General features: G+C 41.4%; 1 protein-coding gene across 4 annotated transcripts in view; it reads left to right on the top strand.

The window, feature by feature from the left end:
- FAT3 (FAT atypical cadherin 3) overlaps positions 1–22,232 on the top strand; it is a 318,771-nt gene that overhangs the window by 261,281 nt on the left and 35,258 nt on the right. For all 4 annotated transcript variants that reach the window (XM_065640507.1, XM_065640499.1, XM_065640520.1 and 1 more), the window contains 6 exons: positions 9,891–10,280; positions 12,775–12,989; positions 13,680–13,817; positions 16,445–16,588; positions 17,146–17,343; positions 19,830–20,628. In XM_065640507.1, the coding sequence (XP_065496579.1) occupies positions 9,891–10,280; positions 12,775–12,989; positions 13,680–13,817; positions 16,445–16,588; positions 17,146–17,343; positions 19,830–20,628 (1,884 nt within the window). The remainder of the gene's footprint in view (positions 1–9,890; positions 10,281–12,774; positions 12,990–13,679; positions 13,818–16,444; positions 16,589–17,145; positions 17,344–19,829; positions 20,629–22,232) is intronic.

Below are 22,232 nucleotides of genomic sequence, written 5' to 3'. Positions count from 1 at the left end.
AAATAGCAAACGAGCCAGGAAGGGCCCTCGCTGTGGGCTGAAGATGAGGACGACAGGGTTGCACATGGCGACGAGTCAGCGGTGAAGCACTTTGGACGGCCTTGCTAGAAACGTATCTCCTGGCCTTGTGGATACAGAGGTGTCATGCTGCAGGGTTCACACTGTCACACAATGGTTGAGGTTGGAAGGTCATCTCTTCCAACCACCCTACTCAAGCAGGGCCATCTACAGCAGGTTGTATTCAGATGGCTTTTGGATATCTCCAAGGATGGAGTTCTGGAGATATTCCCTGAATGCTGTGCAGCGTGGGCACCCCAGGGGCCCTCTGGGAGTAACCAGAGACCTGCATTGTGGGTACAGACAAAAGCATAACAACCTCACCATGACCTGGTAAAGCAGTGCAGACAGACAGCAGGCCCACACCAATGCCCTCTCTGACTGCCAGTTCTTCCCAAACTGGACATAATTAAGAGAAGACAGATTAAAGGCAGATGAGATTTTGCAGAAAGTGTAGTTTTGGGAAATACTCTCTCATATCTGATTGCAGATTTAATAGCACCGAGTAATGCAGCCTAGAAAAATAATGAGCGGAATGCTACTTGTTTCAAAGCTATTTTCTCCCTTTTGTGCACAGGATGCTGAGAGTTACAGATGTGTCCCAGCTTCTGCTGAGCTCGTAGCCTCACTGCAGAATGCAGAACAGTCTGACGCTTGTTGGTCACTTCCAAACAAACCATTCAACTGGTTTTGGGGGAGGAGAGATTTGAATGACAACCCTGGTTTTCTGTTCTTTGTTCTCTGTACTTGAAAGTTCGGTACTCAGGTGGGTGTGAGGTGGGTGTTAAAAGCCTAATTCAGGAACCCAGGATAAGACTTGAGGCTCCATAGATAAGTTTAGAAAGACAGGTTATACAGGTCAATTGTGGTTGAATTTGGTTCTGTTTTTTAGAGAGTTGTATCGAGCTAAATATCATTTGGACTAAGAATTATGATAAGGATTCTGTAGGCATCCAATTAGTGCATTTGTGTTTAATGTGGAGAGAGTTTAAATCAATCAAGTCTCCAATCAGTCTGGTTCTTGGTGTGGGGAACTAATTATTCAACTCCTCAAAGCGGAAGAGCTGCTGCAGAAGGGACTCAGCCCACAAAACCCTTACTCATTACCACGTGTAATAATAAGGCAGGTGCACGGGAAATAAGAAATATCTTTTCTAGGGAAGAATGGTAATATAACTTCTCCTTTAGGTTTCATTCAGTCCAGTCTGGAGTGTACCTACCTCCAGGAGGGTGGTGAAGCAATTATACTGTATCTTCTTTTTCTTCTTGTCCTTTCCTTGTGTCAGTGAGAACAATGAAGAAACTATCAAGACCATAAAAGAAATGACGGCTGAGGAACACAGGTATTTCTCCAGGGTTTATCACTTGTTTGTAGAAAGTGACATCGAAGTGCTGCTGGGCTCAGCACAGAAAAAAACACGCCAATAGGTTTTTCAGTGGCTCACCAGCTTTCAAGAACACCTGCATGGAAGTGATGAATACAGACTTCACCCCTATCAATGGTGGGCTTTGCTTTTGAAGGAATTAGGGCAACTGAGCCTGTTGCACACACAGCTGGGCTTGGGGCAGGGCACAGTGCTGCCAGGCGAGATGGCAGAAGTGTCAGAGAGAAGTGCGAGACAGGCACAACTTGATTAAGGAGCAGTTCTCTGAATCATGTGTAGTGACAAGTAACAAAATAACAGAAATGCTGAAGCAGATATTGATTTTGGCATTCGTTGGCAAAGCCAATATGCAGCAAACATCTACTTTGCATGTTTGTTTATGTTGGGCAGGTCCCTTAAAATGGATCTAGAAAATTTTGAGGCATTCAGGATCTGAAAAAGTAGAAAATGAGGACTGAAACATTAATAATAATAATAATAATAATAGGACAAATAATAATAATAAAACATAAGATTTACTAAAATCCAACAGCTAATAGGTAGATAACTTTGGCAATGATGCCAGCACTAGCTAGATGACAATTCTGGATATTGTCTGAGTTTTCGTAAAACAAATATTACAAGATACATTCCAGAAGATGAGTCGTTCTCTTTAAAACATACATGGAGCTTCCTGTATCTTTACCCATGTCTTATCTCACTGACTTTTAAAATCATCCAGGGGTTAGTGCACTAATGCAGGATATGGAAGACCTGAATTATTAATTCCTTTTTCTCCAGCTATTCGAATCAGCATTGCATAAGTAAGGGGTTAGAGTTGAAGAGGGGTCTTTTACACTGTCACTGAAGCTGTTTGGAAAAAGAATTCAGGAATCAACCAGAGGAAAAAAACAACCAAACAAACAACAACAACAAAAACCACCATGAGTGAGCATTGCTCTGTAGCCTAGTGAGTGTTTGGGTTCTGAGTTCTGCTCCCCAGGGCTTATTCAATGAAAAGTAATAGTCTGTGGCAATATAACCTCATATTTCTTCCTGGAAAGCTGTCCTTACCAATAGACTTCTGTTCCATAAGAAGAGTAGGACAGCAATGCCCTACATCCCCCAGTGGGATGGTCAGGACCGAGGACATGTACAGATCCAAGTTCACCCAGGGAGTTGTTCAGGAGAAAGTTGGCATTTGCCTTATTAATAAAGGCAGAAGCACTTCTAGAAATGCAGAGATACAGCACATTGGGCCCCTGAAAAATTGCCAAATAAAAAATAATAGTCAGGCTCTATGGAATTTAGACTTACCTAGTGTTAGGAGGCAAACAAACAAGGTGTTTGGGGATATGTTGGAAAGTTTATGTTTCTGCCTAAACAAGCCCTACTTCGTATTGCTTATTTTGCTTCCCATGCCTAGGCACCCAGGAGACCTAATCCTGTAAGTAGTCAGTCTATATGACCCCATTGCTGAATCTTTCAGAGGGCCATATTTTTAAAGCAGCAGATAGGTAGTGAGGGGAGCTCAGTCACCCAGCTTGCATTAAAATAACGAGTATATATGTGTGTAAAGATAACTAAGAGCTAGTCTGTGTTCAGCAAACAGAAGTCATCAAACCAATCTCATTTCCTTCTGCAACATGTGAAGAGGCCATATAGAAAGAAATATTACTGGAGGTGTGGCTTAGGTTTAGTGAAGTTTTTGACGTTGTACTGCATGTTTTTATAAGCAAGCTAAAGAAACGTAGTCTATGCGAAACTGTTATCAGATGAGTTTGTAATGACCATTAAACTTGAGGAATAAGTTAAGAAAAGTACTGGGTGCAGCACTGCTCTTATTTTCATTCCTGTTTGGATAAGTAGGCATAAGGTCTGTGTTACTAGATGTTAGAAAGCAGAATGGGGCTGCAAGTACCCGGGATAGTGTCAAAGCCGTAGTTGTGGGATTTAACAGTTGGCAAAGTGGTATGGAAAAATACAATGCAAGTCATCAAGATAAATGTGAAATCATGTGTTTAGGTAAGAATAACCAGGTGCAGCAGTATTGTCTGGGTAATAACGGCTGACTGGGGAGCAGAAGGGCAGAGGAAGCAGCTGTACTGTAGCGAATCACAGGCTGAATGTATATTTACACTTTCATGCTGGTGTGAAAAGGCAAATCCTTTAACGAGATGAGTAAACAAGAGCAATGCTGGAAAACAGAGGTAGTTCTTTCTGTTTACTTGGTGTTGGATTATCCTGACCTGAAAGAGTGCGTCAAGCTTCGAGTACAGCACTTCCAGGAAGATGTGGGTTACCTGGAGATTTACAAGGAATATCACAGGTCTGGAAAACATGTGCTACCAGGAAATATTAAAACAGTTGAGTGGGGGTGCCAGGGAAAAGAGAACTGAGATGATAACAGTCTTCAGATATCAAGCAAGTAGCTCTGAGGAAGGAAATCAACCTTTGTTCTTTTTTCTCCCCTTGTCTTTTATTATTTTAATTCAATCTCAGCAAAAAGTCAGAACAAGTGTTTTAGCTGTAAGAAAAGTGAGGAATTGGAGTGTGTTATCCAAAGAGGTTGTGCAAGGTCGCAATCAAAGGATAGGCATGTGTTTGGGAATAAATTGCATCCATCCTTTCTTTGTGCAGGGATAAATTAGATGACCTCACAAGATTCCTGCTATCTCTGTACTCTGTCATTTCTATTAACTTCTATATTTTTGAGATTTCCAAGACATTGTTAACAACATGGAGGCAAAGAACTAGACAGGGAGAATTATACCTCTTGAATTATGTTGACTGAATAAGCCATGTATTTAAATTGGATCACTGAAACATAATATGTATGTATGTGTGTCTGTATATATAAATGCATACATACATACCTGCATATTTTTTATATGTATATATCTATATCTGCATGCGTATTCCATTGCTTCAGCCTACATTGCCCAATGTTGTCAGATGCCATGTGTAACCCCAAATCAAGTTTATCCAAAATCACCTCTCTCACTTCAGAAAAATAATCAAGCTTATTCCCGATCAGCACAAGGAAATGAATCACTCAGGAGCACTGACTGAAACAGGTGTTCATGTCATGTAAGCCAGTACCCTGGGCTATGTAAACCTCTGCTAGAAAAGAGAGGGAGGGCGAGCCAAGCATCTAGATCTCATTTTCCCACCAAAAATGACAGCACCTGACCCAGCCGAAATGGCAAGCAGGGCTTTGAACACCCATGGAAAGCATCATACCACTAAAAGCTGATGCTTGCCATTTCTGTCCAGTATTTCATTTCAGAAGGGGGTTTGGTATCTTCATCTCTGTCCTCTGTGGCCCTGCTTTCATCCCATGGTACTGTGACTCTGCTGGAGCACTGGTGTGAGCAGAGGCTTTTGGGGCTAAGACTATCTTTTCCCCACATAAAAGGGACAAGGCAGTGAAAGCCTGTCTCAGTAGCAGTGTTATGGATTGAACTTGGCCAGCTTTTCTGCTTAAGTTGTAAAAAATCACTTGAAATATCTTTCCCTATGGGGCTATATATTCTTCTACAGTGCAGCAAGGTACTTCTGGCAAGATTTTCCTCTTTCATCTCAAAATGATGGAGTAGAGTATTATGAAATATGGTTTAGTATTCATCTTCTGTCTTGTTAGCTGTTAATGAAGTTGTGGACTTTTAAATTCCAGTATTTTGTGTTGTGGTTAATGTTTGCGTAATCAGGAAAGGCCATAGGTGTTAATAGTCACACCATGAAAAACGGAGACAACAGAAAGCCAAATAATGAGATATTGTGCTTGCAAATCACTACTAAATTGATAAATAGCTTGTTTTACAACTCTGTTTCTGGACAGCTTTCTGTTTTACTTCTTGTTTGTTTATTTTTAATGTTTGCCATTAGTTTTCTGTTCGTAGGTTTTCTAAATGAAAATGGGCAGATGACAAAGTTAAGCATCATTTTCCAGAGATAAACAAGAATGAGTGGGCTAGCTATACTTGGGTAAACACATTAGCTATTGGGTTCAGGGTGACATATGAAAACAGAAAGGAAAAACACACCGTGTATGTCTGTTAACACATGTAAATTTTAGTTAGTTTGATGCGGTCAGCAGGTAACGCCCACTGCAGAAACTCACTGTCATATGGGGATTGCACCGGTTGTGTTAATACTCAGCCTTTTAATTGGTGTTGCTCTGGATCAAACCATGTTGTAACTCCACCATTTTCAGTTGAGCTGCACTTCGAATACTGTGTTCAGTTTTGGGCCCCTCACTATGAGAAAGACATTGAGGTGCTGGACTGGGTTCAGGGAAGGGCAATGAACTTGGTGAGGGGTCTGGAGCACAAGTGTGATGAGGAGCGGCTGAGGGACCTGGGGCTGTTCAGCCTGGAGAACAGGAGGCTGAGGGGAGAGCTGATCGCTGTCTGCAACTGCCTGAAAGGAGGTTGGAGCGTGGAGGGGGTTGGTCTCTTCTCCCAAGTAGCAAGTGATAGGACAAGAAGAAATGGCCTCAAGTTGCACCAGAGGAGTTTCAGATTGGATATTAGGAAATACATTTTCACCGAAAGAGTAGTGAGGCATTGGAACAGGCTGCCCAGGGCAGTGGTGGAGTCACCATCCCTGGAGTATTTAAAAGACTTGTAGATGTGGTGCTTATGGACATGCATTAGAGGTGGACTTGGCAGTGTTAGGTTAACGCTTGGACTCAATGATCTTAAAGGTCTTTTCCAACCTAAATGATTCTCTGATTCTGTGACTTAGACGAGGATAAATTTGGTACTCCTGAATTATAAATAGAAGTTATTTTACTTCCCCGATGATATTTAAAGTAGTAATGGCACAGAAGATGTCATTATGTGACATTCAGTGCATGCCCCTTTGTTTTAGTACAGAGGAAAACAAGAAAAAAACCCTGTTTGAAGGGTGGCATTTGAGGTACGAGACAGCTGTATGTTGTACAAGCTCTTCACACCAGAGATTTTGCAAAGGGCAATATTCTATCATATGCTAATACAAGTCTAAATAGAAAATGTACTTGCTTATTCCTTTACTTAAAAAATGTGCTGCAATGCTCTTATAGTAGTAGTAATTCCTGCAAAGCTTTCCATGTTCAAATAGCTTATGTTTGTGATTGGCACCTTATAAATCTGAGAAGTTTGAGTAAGTGAATAAACACAAAGCAGTTTGCAAACATTAATCCCCTAACAGCTGTGGGCAAGCAGTGTGGGAGGATTGCTCTCTTTACCAGTGCAGGAACCACGGTGTTGGAGCAGTTGTTTCCTTTCCACAGAAAACATCTCTTTCACAGTCCTAGCAGAACCTGCTGTCGCCTCTGCAGCAGGGATGCCATTATTGACACACACTGGTGGACGCTTTTCCCCCAGCAGACGGTTGCTCCTCGACTAAAACATTATGGATTTCGGTAGGAAAAACTTCCTACTTTTTCTTTGCTTCATGCCCATTTTGTTTCCAGCCTTGGGTCGGGAAGCTGAGTGGAAACAGCTATTGATGTAACACAACACTTCCTTCAAAGTGCTGCTTCTGCCACAGCTTCTTATTGAACTCATTTTCCTCCCAAGAAGCAAGCATTGAACTCCATGCCCACAAAACGCTGTGGGAGAAGGTCAGCAGGCAACTAAGATCTGTATTTTTCCTTCTGTTCTGGCTTTGCATTCAGGCTGAAAGCTACCAAGGGTTGCTATCTGTGAGTGTCCCAGCTCAGGTTCTCTGCTCTGATCATCTATCTCTCCCTGCATAAAATGGCACTTTCACTTGTAACAGCCTTTTCTCCAGGTCCCATGGGCAAAATAAGACTGTTTTCATCATCAAACCAGACTGGCACAAGATAACTCACATCCCTGGAACTTCTGAGTTCCTCTCTTGTTTTCTAGGAAGGAAAAAGACCCACACTTGCCTTCCAGAAGTAACTCTGTTAATTTCTGCCTAACAATCCCTTATATTACAGTTAGCAACCAGAACACCATAACCTGTATTTGATCTGTCTCCTTTGTAGGATCACTAGTATTCACCTATCAAAAAACATTTTTTGTATTTTGTTCATTAATGGGAATCACCCTTCAAAGTAGAATACAAGGAGAGTGGTCTGATCATATATCAATCCGATTGCAGTCACCAGTTACCACTTCTTGTATGTAAACTCACCCTAATGAGATGTCACATGCACCACATTCTGTCTCTTCCTACTCCCCTCTGCAAGACGTTCTTGATGAAATTTGGGGGTGTTTCAAGACACAAGTTATGGTAGGCCATCCCCTTTCTAGCTATTTATGCCTTTAAAGAGCATGGTACCTGAATCTTCTGTGTTGTGCCTGGGTGTGCTATCATGAGTATCAAATAGGCTCTTTGTGCCAGATAAAAACCCAGACTAGACTAAGGCTCTCCTGCAGCCACAGACACAGATGTGTGGAAGGTGGGCTGTAAGGTCCCTGTTTCAGACAAGTTTTTAATTTTAGGTAGGAAATTGCAGACATCAAGAGAGCCAAGAATACTAAATGGCTTTACAGTTGAAACTTGTGTGTATGTTGGGTGTTCAACTGTGTGGTCTGAATCAGGCAAAATCCCCTTTTCCACCATCCCCAGGGATCAACTCTAATTACTAGCTCATTAACTATTCTGGTCAAGTTTGTCCCTTTTTGTAAGTGGAAGTTCAGGGAGGATTTCTAGCAGGAAAACCTCCGCTGTTGGAAATGCAGACATACCCTCCAGCCATTCATACTTTCAAAACCTTCCACTTCCCAGAGGGTTTTACCCCTTTTTCACTTTTGGCAATTTGGTTGATTGTCAGCTGACAGAGCATTTGTATAAAGAGGCTAAGTGAAGAAGTGAGCGTGGTCTTCAGCAGGCTGTGGGATATTCAGGGTCGAGACATTTCAACACATGAAAGTCTGCAAATAGTTCATGGGCTGAGATCAGTTCCTTGTCTGTAGGACAGAAGTCACCTCCTCAGCTGCCTCGTCTGTTTTGCTGAAGAAGGGCTTCTCTGTATTGCTCACATTTGAGATGCCATGCTGAATAGCGAGATTCTGCTGTGATTAAAAAAAAAATAAACAGAACAAAAAATTTCAGACAAACAAAAAACCCCCACCTGGTTCATTGCAATATTGCCATTTAAACTTTTCCTTATTTTAAAGACATTTGAACATTTGAAATATACTCTGGTGTCTCAAGCGCTGCATAAAAACTTTATTCCCTGAAGAGGCCAAATAGTAATTCCTAATGCTCTCCAAGTACGGTCTGGGGCTTTGTAGTTGCTCTAGCTTTTATGTGCCTGTGATTGAAGAAAGAGTCTCCCAGCTCCCCCTTGTGTGGATGCTCTACTCCTGCTACGACAAGCAGAAAACAACTGTGATTTGCGCTGCTTTTGATCAGACATTTCTACAATGCTTTGCTGCTGGAAAACAGAATAATACTGTCACAAATTTTAAATTAACAAAATATGCCTAGAAGGGATTGGTAGCTCTTGTTCTTCTGATTAATGTCAGGCTTGTAAATCTGTTCTGCAACAAAAAGGGCAGCAAATGCTCTAGTGAGAGGTGTTAAAACCAGAGACTCTCCATTTTAGTGGATCTTTGTGTCTTAGTTATAATCTCTTAGTGAAGCACCCAGGACCAAATCACAAAATCAACCAGCATTAAGGGAGTTGAATGAAGTTGTATCTGTGTTCACTTTTAATTAGATTTGAAATGGCTATCCCACTGTAGTGCAGCAAGCAACCAAGTCAGTGCCTTCCCCTCAGGCCTTATTACTGACAACAACCTTAGCATAGATCTGCATATTCAGCAGCTGGGTGGATAGGTGTTATGTGTTGGGAAATACAGGCAGGATTTGAAAAACACAAGATGTCTTTCGTACAACTCAATTTTTGCTTTCAAATTGGGGCAGTGGGGGACTTTCCTTTATAAAATGTCCATATGCTGGCAGGAGTACTTTGATACAGCTTTTGTCTAACAGGTATTGTCTTATGGTAATATTTTGCTGCTCAACAGTGGAATCAGGGCAGCAGTGGTAGAAAGTACATTCTGTGCCACCTGATGTATTTTTATGGGTTTATTTTTCCCTTATGTGCATTTCTATTCCTTCAAGATGTGCTCTGAGACATTTCCAATTTCAGCATTCTGCCTGTCTCATCTAATTCAATTGTAAGCTTTTCTGGGCAAGGACCATATCTGGATTCTGCTTTCAAGTTTCATTACACAGCAATTCTGCAAAGTGATCTTTTAAAAAAGTATCATGACGAGGGAAGCAACTTAACTTATCCACAGGGACCTGACATGTGAGAAGAGCACGTCCTGATCTCCCAAACTTTCAGCAATATTTTACCCACAGGCACTCCTACCTACATGTACTCCACTCCCATTGGAAATGATCAGTGCGACAGAAGATTCTGATTATGGTTTCTATTAGATGGGAAGACATTTTTGTTTTCTTTATTTATCATTTTCACATTTGCTTCTATTTCAGGTGTGAACAGAAAAGTTACCTATACCCTGGCAGACTCTGCAGATGGTTACTTCTCAGTTGACCGGTCATCAGGAATCATTATTTTGGAGCATCCGCTTGATAGAGAGCTTCAGTCTTCCTATAACATCAGTGTAAAGGCCTCAGATCAGAGCATTGTGCTGACATTGTCCTCGTTTGCCACCGTTACCATTACGGTGCTGGACATTAATGACAACCCCCCTGTGTTTGAAAGAAGAGATTATCTTGTTACAGTACCTGAAGACACCTCACCTGGCACTGAGGTCCTTTCTGTTTTTGCTACAAGCCAAGACATTGGTACTAATGCCGAGATTGCCTATCTCATCAGATCGGGGAATGAGAAAGGGAAGTTCAGGATTAACTCAAAAACAGGTTTGTAAAGTGGCTTTTCTTTGTAATGCAAAATGAAAGCATCAGAAAGATGTGAATGCTAAGGGGAAGGCTCTTGGACCAAAAAATTTCCAAGAACAGAGACTCGGAGCTTGTCAATGTAGAATTAGTTGCACAGTTAAAAAACAATTTTAGGTTGGAGAGTGATATAAATTACACTCACACTCAGCTGCCCCGGCTGGAGTGGAGAATACTTTTCTCCAATAGTGTGTCTGTTGAAGTCAACGCAGATGTGAAAACCAGTTAGCCAAACCGTGCAACCCTTACAGTTATGAACACTTCCAGTAGTTACCTGCTTACCAGCTGGGTACAGCCTCAGCTGTCTGGACCTTAGCAAGCATCAGACAGTGCTGTCAGGAACAAATAGCTGGCAGTCCCAACATGTGATTGCTGTTTATACAACTGTATGCAACTTCACTTAGGTTGTTTTGTGTTTGGCAGTTGACTTCAACCATGGTTTTGGGGTTTTTTTTTGGTTCTACATAATAAATTTTAAAAACGTACTGCTGCTTCTTTTTAAGAAATACTAAGAAAAGCTACAGTATTTGGTGCAAATGGCTCATTTTTTTTTAATTTCCTTAGTGGTATATATTCTTTATCCTTATTGAGGTTTTAATCCATCCACAGTAAGCAATGATTCTTCTGTACTTGCTGTAGTGGATCCCTTTATTCTCGTAACATTCAGGGTGACCAGTACAAATCTGCCACCGGAGCTCCAGAGCAAAACAGTCGTGATGTTGAAAGCTGAAGGTAGCACTTGTTTGAGTGCAGCTGTAATAACCAGTAACCTGGAAAATCTCAAAATGATGCATTGTGTCATTTATATTACTGTGTGCAAAAATCTCTTTCCACTTTGCAGAGGCCACTGCCTTACGTGTAAGGGACTTAACATAATTGTGTGTTGTCTGTTATCTTCATAATGTTGATTAGTACTAACAAAATTTAAACATAAATATGTCTAGACAGCAATACTTAACTTCATATTTGACAACGAAGCCAAGGAGATAAATCAATAAAAACCCATAATGAAGCTTAATCACACAAGGAAAAAACAGAACTATTTATTATTCATTAATGTGTGACAGCTCCATTATTATCGGTTTAGAAGCAGGAGCTCAGTTTCCAGACAGCCGGGTGCTGATGTAGCATGCCTGATCAGGACTTGAAAAATAACGCCCTTCACACCATTTATCAGTGGGAACGCTGTGCTACCCACTTGGAAGCTTCTCTTCAGGGCTCCTGCTTCCAGCAAGTCATGCTGAAAGGTAGGAGTCATTTGGAGAGAGCCCAGACAAGATTAAGAAGAATGATCTGAGGTCTATAAAATGTGGCTTACCAGGTAAGACTGAAGGAATTGAGGCTATTTGAACTAGAAAAGAGAAGACATGCTGTTAGTATTCAAGCTTGTAAAAAGTACATACAAAGAGGAGGGGAATAAACTGTTCTCCATGAGAAAAGAAATTGTGAATGGTCTTAAACTGCGTGTGGATTATTTCGATTAAATGACAGGAAGAAATTCCTAACCATAACGATTATTAAGTACTCAAATACATTACCTGTGAAGGTTAGGAAACTGATGTTGCTGGAGGTGTATAAAAACATTAGAGATTGATACCTTCAGGAATGTTTAGGTTTAGCTCACCTGTGTTGGGCAGCAGTTGGACTAAATGACCTTTAAGCTCCATACATCCCTGCTCCTGATGTGTCTATCTTGGAAAGGACTTGGCTTGCCAGGCTTAAGGATTTGCTTTTAAGTCTTTCCTACCATGCTCAGTATTATCTCCTTCAAGGCATCAAGTCGCCCCTTCTTGTTAAGGTTATGGGTACATGGGAAACAAGTGGAGGACTTGCATAAAAAGCATTTCTTTCCTAGAGCGGACCTGGCGGCACGTATTGAGTCAAGTTAGTCTTGATTCTGTGGTGAGGGAACCCAAAATGTATACACCTAGTTGAGTGGAGAAGTCCCTGTTTATTCACATAAATTATAGACAACTGATTTCTCAAAGGTATTCACATCTCATTCATTTGTATTTAATTCATGAGAAGTTAATTACATGGGACTGAATTTCTGTTGACTTGTCAGGGCTGATTTCCACAGTCAGCATCCAATTCTCCCACAGGCTCTGGGCATGAGCCAGGCAAATGGGTGGATATGGCCCCCACTTCTCCAGCTACAATGCTGGTATAATAAAAGTCATTTTCACGATAAACCGTTTATTGCTTCATGCCTTGTGAAGGTCCTTTCTGCAGAGTCAACCCAAGTGCAATTGGCATCATTCTTTAATCAAACAACAGCAGTAGAAACTTGACCAAATTTTTTTATTGGACGGAGCAGCGTTACAGTTAGAACAACATATTTTGTATGTGTGCCATGGTGATAAATAGCATGCTGTACTGTTTACTACAGTCAAATCCCTTAGTCCATAGCATTATTTGTTTTTTGCTGGCTGTTGACATTCCCTCCCTTGCTTCAAAGGAGCGATTTCCATTTTCGAAGCTTTGGATTATGAATCGTGTAAGGATTTCTACTTAGTAGTGGAAGCGAAAGATGGAGGTACTCCAGCCCTGAGCGCTGTTACGACCGTGAATATAAACGTGACAGATGTTAATGACAACGCACCGAAATTCAGCCAGGCGGTCTACAGCGCAGTCATCAGCGAGGATGCCGCTGTCGGTGATTCGGTGATCATGGTGAGTGAGGCCGCGAGCAGCGCTTAGGTGGGATGGAGCCCTTTGCTACAGGACCTTTAATAAAATACTGCTGCACTAGTTTATAACGATAACTACTGCATCTGAATTACCCAAATTGTTCTCTAGCCAGTATTGTTTGTCTGCTACTGCTTTCCAGGCTGCTGCCGGTTTTTCCCAAAAAAAGAAAGTAGCAGTAGCACCGACTGTTTCTTTTCAACCCCGATATGCTGCCAAGGAACAACAACATGTTTAAGGCATTACATTTCATGAGTCAGCTAGAAGCAAGTGGGGTTTTTTTCTGGAAGGCAGAATTCAAATTTTCAGATAAATACATAACATTTCTATCACGTAGTATTTGTGTCTGTTGAGTCGGGAATGCAATGTGCCATATCCAAACCTCACAATACTCGCATCTTGGATCTTGTGGATGCAGAAAGGAAGTGTTATATGGAATATTAAGATTAAAATATTTTGTATATTTTAAGGCCACAATTTCAAAAAAGTCCAAGGGAAGCATCCTAGCAAAACTGATTGGCTTGGTGCTTGGCTTGACACTGTAGAGGTGTGCAGTTCAGATGTTACTGGTCTGATGGAATATGAATTCTCACTTTTCAGGGTGTTGAGCAATTAATGCAGCATACAGATGACTTAATATTTGTTTTGCTCATTTTCACTCTTCTCTTCAAAAAGTTAATAGCAGAAGATCTGGACAGTCCTCCCAATGGGCAGGTTCACTTTTCCATAGTGAATGGGGATCAAGACAACGAATTTTCAGTTGATCCTGTTTTGGGACTCGTGAAGGTTAAAAAGAAATTGGATCGAGAAAGGGTAAGACCTGTGGGACTTCTTAACTTATGATGACTTACAGATGCTTATTGATCGCAACTCTTCTGCTAGTTCATTTTGAAGAAGCTTCTTTTATACTCCACAATGATGAACCTAAGATGCTTCAACAGGTCTTTCTAGTTTTGTTCCATTTCTTCCCACCCCAGCCCTATCCCTGATCTTTTCTGCAAGCCGGCTTCTCTGCTCTGTCCCCATCCTGCACCAACACAGCAGCTGAGGCCAGGTTGGGGAAAAAGCAACCCTGGATTCCTCCTGTGGTGCCACCAGCAGCTGTTGCTGTGTTAATGAGCTGCCTCCTCTCTCCTGCGTGTGCAAGCACACCCGTGCAGCGCTGTGTGCAGCTGAGCGATTACAACATCCTCCAAACTGTGGCACCAAGCACCGAGCTGAGACCTCAGCCATTAATTAGCGCTCTGCAAAACATGTCACTGGGGAGGTGATGTTATGAAGTGGCCAGGCTGTACCAAAAGTGAAAGAGTGCTTCATTAAACAGATTCTGCTGCTTTGTTTGCTCACTAGATTATTCATCCAGAGTGATTTATCACCATTTTGCCATAGCTAGCAATTAGCAGCTTTTGGAAAAACAAACAAATATAGTCGCCTGTGCTACAAGCAGGGCAGGAGAGTGCTATGTGGCTTCAAAAGTCTTGCAACACATAAAGAAATCCGTGCCTTCTGCTTCCGAGCAATGCATTCACTAAACTGGGAAAGCTGATTGCTATCCCCAGAATGCGGGCTCAGCTGGAAAAGCTCTCTACGGGAATCAGGGCTACTGCTAAAAACAGTGGCAAATATCCTTTCTGTATGATCACAAAGGCAGGATTAAATTGTCGGTGTTTGGTGACAGAATGAGTTTACTGCAGACTGCTGAGGACAGGGAAGTAACAATGGCTTTTGCATGTTACAAATTTGCTGTAAATTATTTCTCTTAAATGGCAAAGGCTTAGTTTCTTAATATGATTTCATTTAGTTTCTAAAGTGTACTCATGTACATCTGCATTCAGACACACACATTCACCCATACCACTGTGTGTATGTTTACTGCCAGCTCTGTGAGATCTGCATTTTCCAAAGTTTCCCTCGGTTAAAATAAGCTGTGATTTTGTCTTCTTTGCTTCCTTGGCACATTTCCTAGACACAGGTGTTTCTGACCCCTTCAGGGAAAATGATACATGATGCCCCATCTGCTGTAGATCCCCAAAGGCAGTTCTGACTCCCAGGTTTCAGTGGTTTGAGGAAACCAGAGCTGTAATCATGTAGAAACAATGACTTTTGCCATCTTCCTTTCTGGGATGCATTGAAGTGAAAGCAAACACACACAAAATTTGAGAAAGATCCCACCAAACCGTCAGTCTTGTTTATATCTATTTGTAGAAATTATGGGTTAAAAGGGGAAAAATATATTAATTCTGCTCAATTTCTTGACTTTCCACAGTTCAGGATTCTTCTTCCCTCCTGTGTTACTATGCCTTCATGAAACCACAGTCTTTCTCTTCCTACACCCCACAAAACATGTTTCCCTTATCTTCTCTTATCAGAAGATCTCCCTTGTTTAATACATTTAGCCTATACCCTTCCCCCTTACCCAAATGGCTGTTATTTTTCAAATGGCTTTGGATTTCCTCCCACCCTGAAAAAGCACCTTTAATGTTACTTTATTCTGTGTTTTTCCCCCTTTCCAGCCCTGCACCGAGTGGCTGGAGCGGGGTGTTTCATCTGGTACACGTTTTGCCCTTCGCTTATTCCCTTAGAAGGATTCACGGGCAGACGTGTCAGCAGCAGATGCTGGGGAATGTCAAGAGATATACAGTAAAAATTGGTTGTAAGACGTAAGGAGGACACCATAAGGATGCAGTTCATAAAATCAAACTGTCATCCATAAGCTGTGCATAGACGGAGCTTTTGCAGATTGTCACATATGCTCACACCTCAAGCACAGGCACATATGTACATAGAGGGCCCACGGGTGATGCATCAAACTGCCCACACTGTGCTGAGTAGTTCGTGGCTGTTGCAAACAAGTACGCTCAAAAAAACCCCCTTATACTGAATGGTGGATAATATCCTGTTGCTACAGAGACTGTGTTGTCCCTAGTAGTCCCAAATGTTTTCCAGTGTGTTTAAGTCAACTGTCTGTGAACGTTTTCTTGGTTCTCCATCACTATGTTAGAAACACTGTGTGTCAAACCGAGGTTAGCTCTGATAAGTAATTTATATAATATCCTGGAAAACAACCATAAGTTACATAGAAACTGGTCACATATCCCAGCTGACACCAAGGAGAGATGAAAATGTTAGTTACAGTAGTGATGGCTGAGTTTGAGTATTATCCACTGTTTATTTTTTGTCTGCCCCTTTGTTTCGGGAATGCACTATCTGATACAGTTGTTTTAATACAGTGAAGCTGTTATGTTTATTGATAGCCTTATAAAACAGAAGTTGGGACACAGCGTGGCAATAAACAGGGTAATGTTATACTGAGGGTGGGGAAGGTAATGAGGCCAGACAGCTTTCCTTAGAATATGGTAGGTGGTGCACTGGATGTAAAGAACCCAAGTTAAAATTTAGGACTGCTTTCACAATGATTCAGTGTTTTCACCTTTTTGCAGATATCTGGTTATTCATTAGTTATCCAGGCAAGAGACAGCGGAACCCCTCCTTTGTCTTCGTCTGTGACGGTCAACGTGGACATTTCCGATGTGAATGATAATGGCCCTATATTTACTCCAGCTAACTATACAGCTGTAATTCAAGTAAGTTTATCCTGCACATCCAAAACTTCTCTGACTTTTAAGATACAAAAGCATTTGGTTTCAGTTAAGTAGCCTTTGATGAGTTATCTGCCAAAGATTTACCAAGTGATCTTATTTAAAGGAAAGTATAAACACATCTTTCTTAACTCTTTGGTAAGTTTCTGTTTGCTGAGGCTCTTCAACTGTGGCATCCATCACACATTTTACCGTTCATCCCTGCTCCACCAGAAATTATACTCTGGCCTCAAAAATTCTGAGCTGGCGTAAGCTCACAGTTCTTTGCACCTTACACGGGGTGCAAGTCTTAATGGTCAGTCAGTCGTGATGAGATGCAGTGTCAGGCGGAGCTCGTCAGTCCCCGGAGATGTGGTGGGTACCTCCATCTCTGCTACCGGTCCATGGGGCATAAGCAGTGCCAAATAACCACTGCTTGTGAAATACTGCGTTGTGCAAAGAGCATTCAGTTGAATATTCTCCATAGCAATATGTGGTGTTTTATGATTGTGATATTATATCATTTTAATCCTTTTCTTTATACGCTGTGTATATGTGTAAAGGAAAATAAACCAGTGGGCACAAGCATTTTGCAGCTGATAGTGACAGACAAAGACTCTTTTCACAATGGCCCCCCTTTTACCTTCACCATCCTCACTGGCAATGAAGAGGAGGAGTTTACGCTGGACCCTCACGGCGTCTTGAGATCTGCAGTCATCTTCAAGCACATGGTGGCAACCGAGTATGTGCTCTGTGTGCAGGTATGGCTTGATTTTTGCGTCTGCACAGAAACAAAAACCTTGATAGTGGTAGGTCATCTGTGCATTGCCTGTATGGATTGGTTTTAATTGACTGCATTCTGTGAGTAAATACCATGCATTCCAGTTTACAAGTGTGCAACATGGTATATTTCCTTTGATGTCCTTAAACCTTATTTCATATAAATATAAATAGGTAGCCAGCCACCTTTCCAATTTCCTCTGCATGAAATGGATTTTCTGAGCAGCAGCCGCTATGATTTAAGATTTTCATCTTTTTTTTTTTTTCTGTAGCTAAGTGAAGAAAATAAGCAAAAATGCATTATATACATATAAATACACCACAGAATGAGTGACAGCAAAATATTGTTCTAGGAAGGAAAATCACTTCTGCTTTTAAGTCATAAATTTAATCCTAAATTTTTGGAAGCTTACCAAGAATTCATGAAATCACATTTCCAAGGTCAACTTAGCTTTTTAGGAATGTGAAAATAAGACATGCAATAGAAGTCCAGCTCAAACTTAGCTTTAGAGTCACTGTTGGGGAACTTTGTAACCAGGGTAATTCTGATGACAAAAAACTGTAAATCCAAAAGTAATTTGTTCACATTTCTCTGGCCCGCCAGAGAAAGTGTAGTAGGGTCCAGTAAATAAGCAAGTCTAGGGAATGAATTCTACCTCTTCATGGAAATGAGACATGGTCCTATAAGCTAAGCCTGCGATGCAGGCTTCCTCCACTTGCTTTACTGGTGTTGATTTCTCTCAATCCAGCCCATCTGGTCCTTTACAAGAACATTTAATGCTATTGGCAGCAGTAACATCCTCAGTTAGTTGCAATTCAAGAAATATAAGCTCTGATGCTAGTTGATGGTTCAAATCAAAGTAATGTTTTACAAGTTTGCCATTTAATATTCCAGCAGCCATTTTTTTGAGCCTTGTAGGAAGATTAAAAAAAACCCCTCACCTTTTTCCCATGCCTTCATCCTAAAATATCCTTCTTTCCAGGCAATTTGCTAGCCAAAGTTCCAGTATAACCAAAATTGGGCATGAGAGTTAAATTTAAGCAGCATCCTCTAGCTATATAAATCCAAGTATGTCATATAAATGAAATATTAGACAGACCACAATGTCTGACATGTACCAACATGTTCAGAAAACCACACTGTTGGATTGTGAAGGCCTAATTCCTCCCAGGATTATTTTCTTTAGGGATTTCTTCAGTGAAAACGTATTTTATAGTTTCCTGTTGTGTATAGACTGTAGCAGTGTTTCTTTCCATTCGTACATGCCAGAGTGCTGCTTTCTCCTTTCGACCATCGGGTTCCTCGTCTGTGTTAGGTTTATTAAAAAGTAATGTTAAAATTGAAAATGGAATGGAATGGAATCTCTGTGCATGTATGTGTGTATGTGTGTGCACGTACACATAAAATCTTTTTTTAAATACTCCACCCAGCCTTTTTAGGAGTGAGGATGAATGATTTTTAGAGAGTCTTAGATTTACTTATCCTTTACTAATAATATCTGTATTATTGTTGCCATCCTGCCTTTTTTTTTCTTTAGCTTGTAAATTTTCCTCCCCATGTCCAAATACAAAGATCTTTGCATGTGTAGTACATCTCTGCCCCATGGTTTTTTAGTCTTTTGTTCTTCTCTGGAGCAAATAAATGTGTGGAGCTGTACATCTTAATAGTGACCTCAATGAAACATTTTTCTTAGTGCAGGAGAGGACACTAATTCAAGTTTGTACACCTTTCTGTCAAGATGGCCTTGGGTTTTTCGTCATACTTGCTTTTTTACTCTCTATAAAAAGGTCCGAATTATGCTATCATACGTGCTCTAGGTCATACAGTCATCTGTTCAAGTGCAGTGCTGTTCTTGTATTTTATCATTAGTAGCAGCACACGCACCTATTTCATTTTTGGAGGGTGATAAATTTTATTTATTTCGAGCATGTTTCTTGATTGCTTCAGGTAAAGTAGTACAGAGTGCTGTAGAAAACTCTGAACTCCCTCACATCCACACAAACTAAGCAGGGTCTGAAACTCTTTGGAGCTCACCAAGCAAGGCAGGAACTGTACTGGTATTTCACTGGGATTCAGCCTCTTTTCCAGAGCAGAAATGAGCCCAGACTCCATTTGGTGCAGAATATACTGCATTCAAATGTCTCTGTTGTGAAGAGGACAAGTGATAGCTGTGGGATCCTGGGAACATTTCAGATTGAGTAATGAGACATTCTGCTGACACATTTCTCTCTGCAATCCACTTAGCTGAGATATCTGTGCTTCCCTAAAGAGTTTGTAAGTTCCACTGCTAGAAATGGCTGAGACGTTTCTTTACATATGTATTTTGCAAATGCTTTTGGGAAGTTCTTTGGAGAGGTCTTCAGAATTACTGATGCTATGAAAATATGTATAGCAGTAAGTTATGGTTGTTGGCTGTTATACGTGGTTTTTATTTTGGTTTTTATTTTTTTTCCTGGATTACATTAGGCAAAGGACTCTGGGAAGCCTCAGCAGGTTTCCCACACCTATGTTCAGGTGAGAGTTATTGAAGAGAGCATTCACAAACCAACTGCCATTCCACTGGAGATTTTCATTGTCACCATGGAAGATGATTTTCCAGGGGGAGTCATTGGGAAAATTCATGCCACAGATCAGGACGTGTACGATGTCCTCACGTATACACTAAAATCGGAGCAGAAAAGCTTGTTCAAGGTCAACAGCCATGATGGGAAGATCATTGCCCTTGGAGGGCTCGATAACGGCAAATATGTCCTGAATGTCTCTGTCAGTGATGGCCGGTTCCAGGTGCCCATCGATGTTGTGGTCCACGTTGAGCAATTGCTACAGGAAATGCTGCAGAACTCAGTTACCATCCGTTTTGAGAACATTTCCCCTGAAGACTTTGTGGGCCTTCACATGCACGGGTTCAGGCGTACCTTGCGAAACGCAGTGCTCTCCCAAAAACAAGACAGCCTACACATCATCAGTATTCAGCCGGTGGCAGGCAGCAATCAGCTTGACATGCTGTTTGCGGTTCAGATGCACAACGGTGGTTTCTATAAGCCTGCCTATTTGATTCAGAAGCTTACCAATGCAAGGAGACACTTGGAAAATGTGATTCGTATTTCTGCTATCTTGGAGAAGAATTGCTCTGGACTGGATTGTCAGGAACAGCACTGTGAGCAAAGTCTGTCTATTGATTCACATTCCTTGATGACCTATAGCACAGCACGAATTAGTTTTGTGTGCCCGCGCTTTTACAGGAATGTGCGCTGCATGTGCAATGGTGAGTACTGCTCGCTGTTCCTCTCCCATCTTTACACATTATGCTCTAGGATCGGTTTTATTCTCTGATGCAGATTAGAAGGGGCATTTCAATTCAGTCCGTTAAGGCACGACTGGCTGATGTATTGTGGGAATTGATTTCTCAGGCTCGGGAAGAATTGTTCATGTTTACTGATGTAAATGGAAGTTGATGAACTTTGGCCTTTTACGACAAAGACTGCTTTCCTGGAGGCCCCATAATCGGAGCCATCAACCAGCTTCCAGAGGAGGGGAAGGAAGGGGAGAGGAGAGGGAGGGATGTGGTTTCCCACCCCCTCGGTGCCACCACTGAAATAAACCTGGAGTGTGACCACTGCAGAACAGCCTGGTCTGCAGTGATGCACCAGCAGCCTCCAAAGAAAAGGACCCCTGGCCTGAGCCGTGCAGGTGGAAAGGCCTTTTCCCATCCCATTATTGCAGAGAGGCGTGGAAACCAATGAAGTATTTTATTAACTGCAAGCAAGCACTGTTCCTGACCTTTAACACTACAATAGGTGACAGGGTGGTGTTTTGGCTGCGTTTCAGGCTGCTCCACATTTTGGCATGGATTTCACATGGGCAAGTACGACAAATAGACTCGCGAGCCCGTCTTCCTTATGATTCTGCACTTGGAGGATAAAACCTCAGGCAGTTATAATGATAGCTCTGTTTCTTTTGTTTGCCAGGCTGTTTGGTCCTCATTCCACTTCATTTAAGAGCAGAGTAAAAAGCTGCTGTAAAATCAATACATCTAAGTCTCCCTCATCTTAAGCACACATGCACACAATCACACACAGAGCAGTACGAGAATTCAGCAGCCGCGTCTCGCAGTAGCCAGCCTTTGTTTCTGCTGCATTCAGTAGTACTTTGTGTCTTACCATCGACCTCAGCGGGGATGAAAATAGGCAGAAATTGCATAAAACTTAACCAGAAATCATTGTCTCCTGCAGCACATGAATAATAATGCCATAGAAGTTCTGTAAAAATATCACAATTCTGTATCTGAGGTATTTTCATGTGCATCCAAGAACAGACTGGTCAATTTTTAAGTAATAGTGTTATAAGTTTCAAACAAATGTATCTATTATAACAATAGTCACCATTTTGTTACACATGAAAGGCTCTGAGATAAAGGATTATCACAGGTTTAAAAGGGACAATGCTGCAATATCCTCCAGATGAGTCCAGGAGCCAGTGCAGGAGCATCATCTGCAAAACTTTTATATTCTCTAAATCATAGCTTTGTCTCATTTTCTTACCAAGAAATCACAAATCCTCATCTCCATGGGGATAGTGATAGCCCTCACTGTCAGAAATTGCTTTTCTGGCAGACAAAATTTTCACTGTTTGTAATTTCATTTCACTACTTATTAAAGTCAATAATGATGTATTACTCCCTTCACATCCTAATAGTATGTGGATCTGCCTCATAATCCCTTAGTTTAGCTCCTAAAAAACGACTTTGCAATGCAGTACAGTTCTGATCCAGCAGCTTACTCCCTTTTTCTCCCTGCACAGCAAGTTCGCTCTGGAAGCACAAAAATTCAGCTGGGACAGAGATTTCCAAATTTTTCTGTCATGTACCAG

The sequence above is a fragment of the Caloenas nicobarica genome, chromosome 1 (assembly GCF_036013445.1).
Source record: "Caloenas nicobarica isolate bCalNic1 chromosome 1, bCalNic1.hap1, whole genome shotgun sequence".
NCBI classification, from domain to species: Eukaryota; Metazoa; Chordata; class Aves; order Columbiformes; family Columbidae; genus Caloenas; species Caloenas nicobarica.
This window is presented reverse-complemented; position numbering and strand designations above follow the sequence as displayed.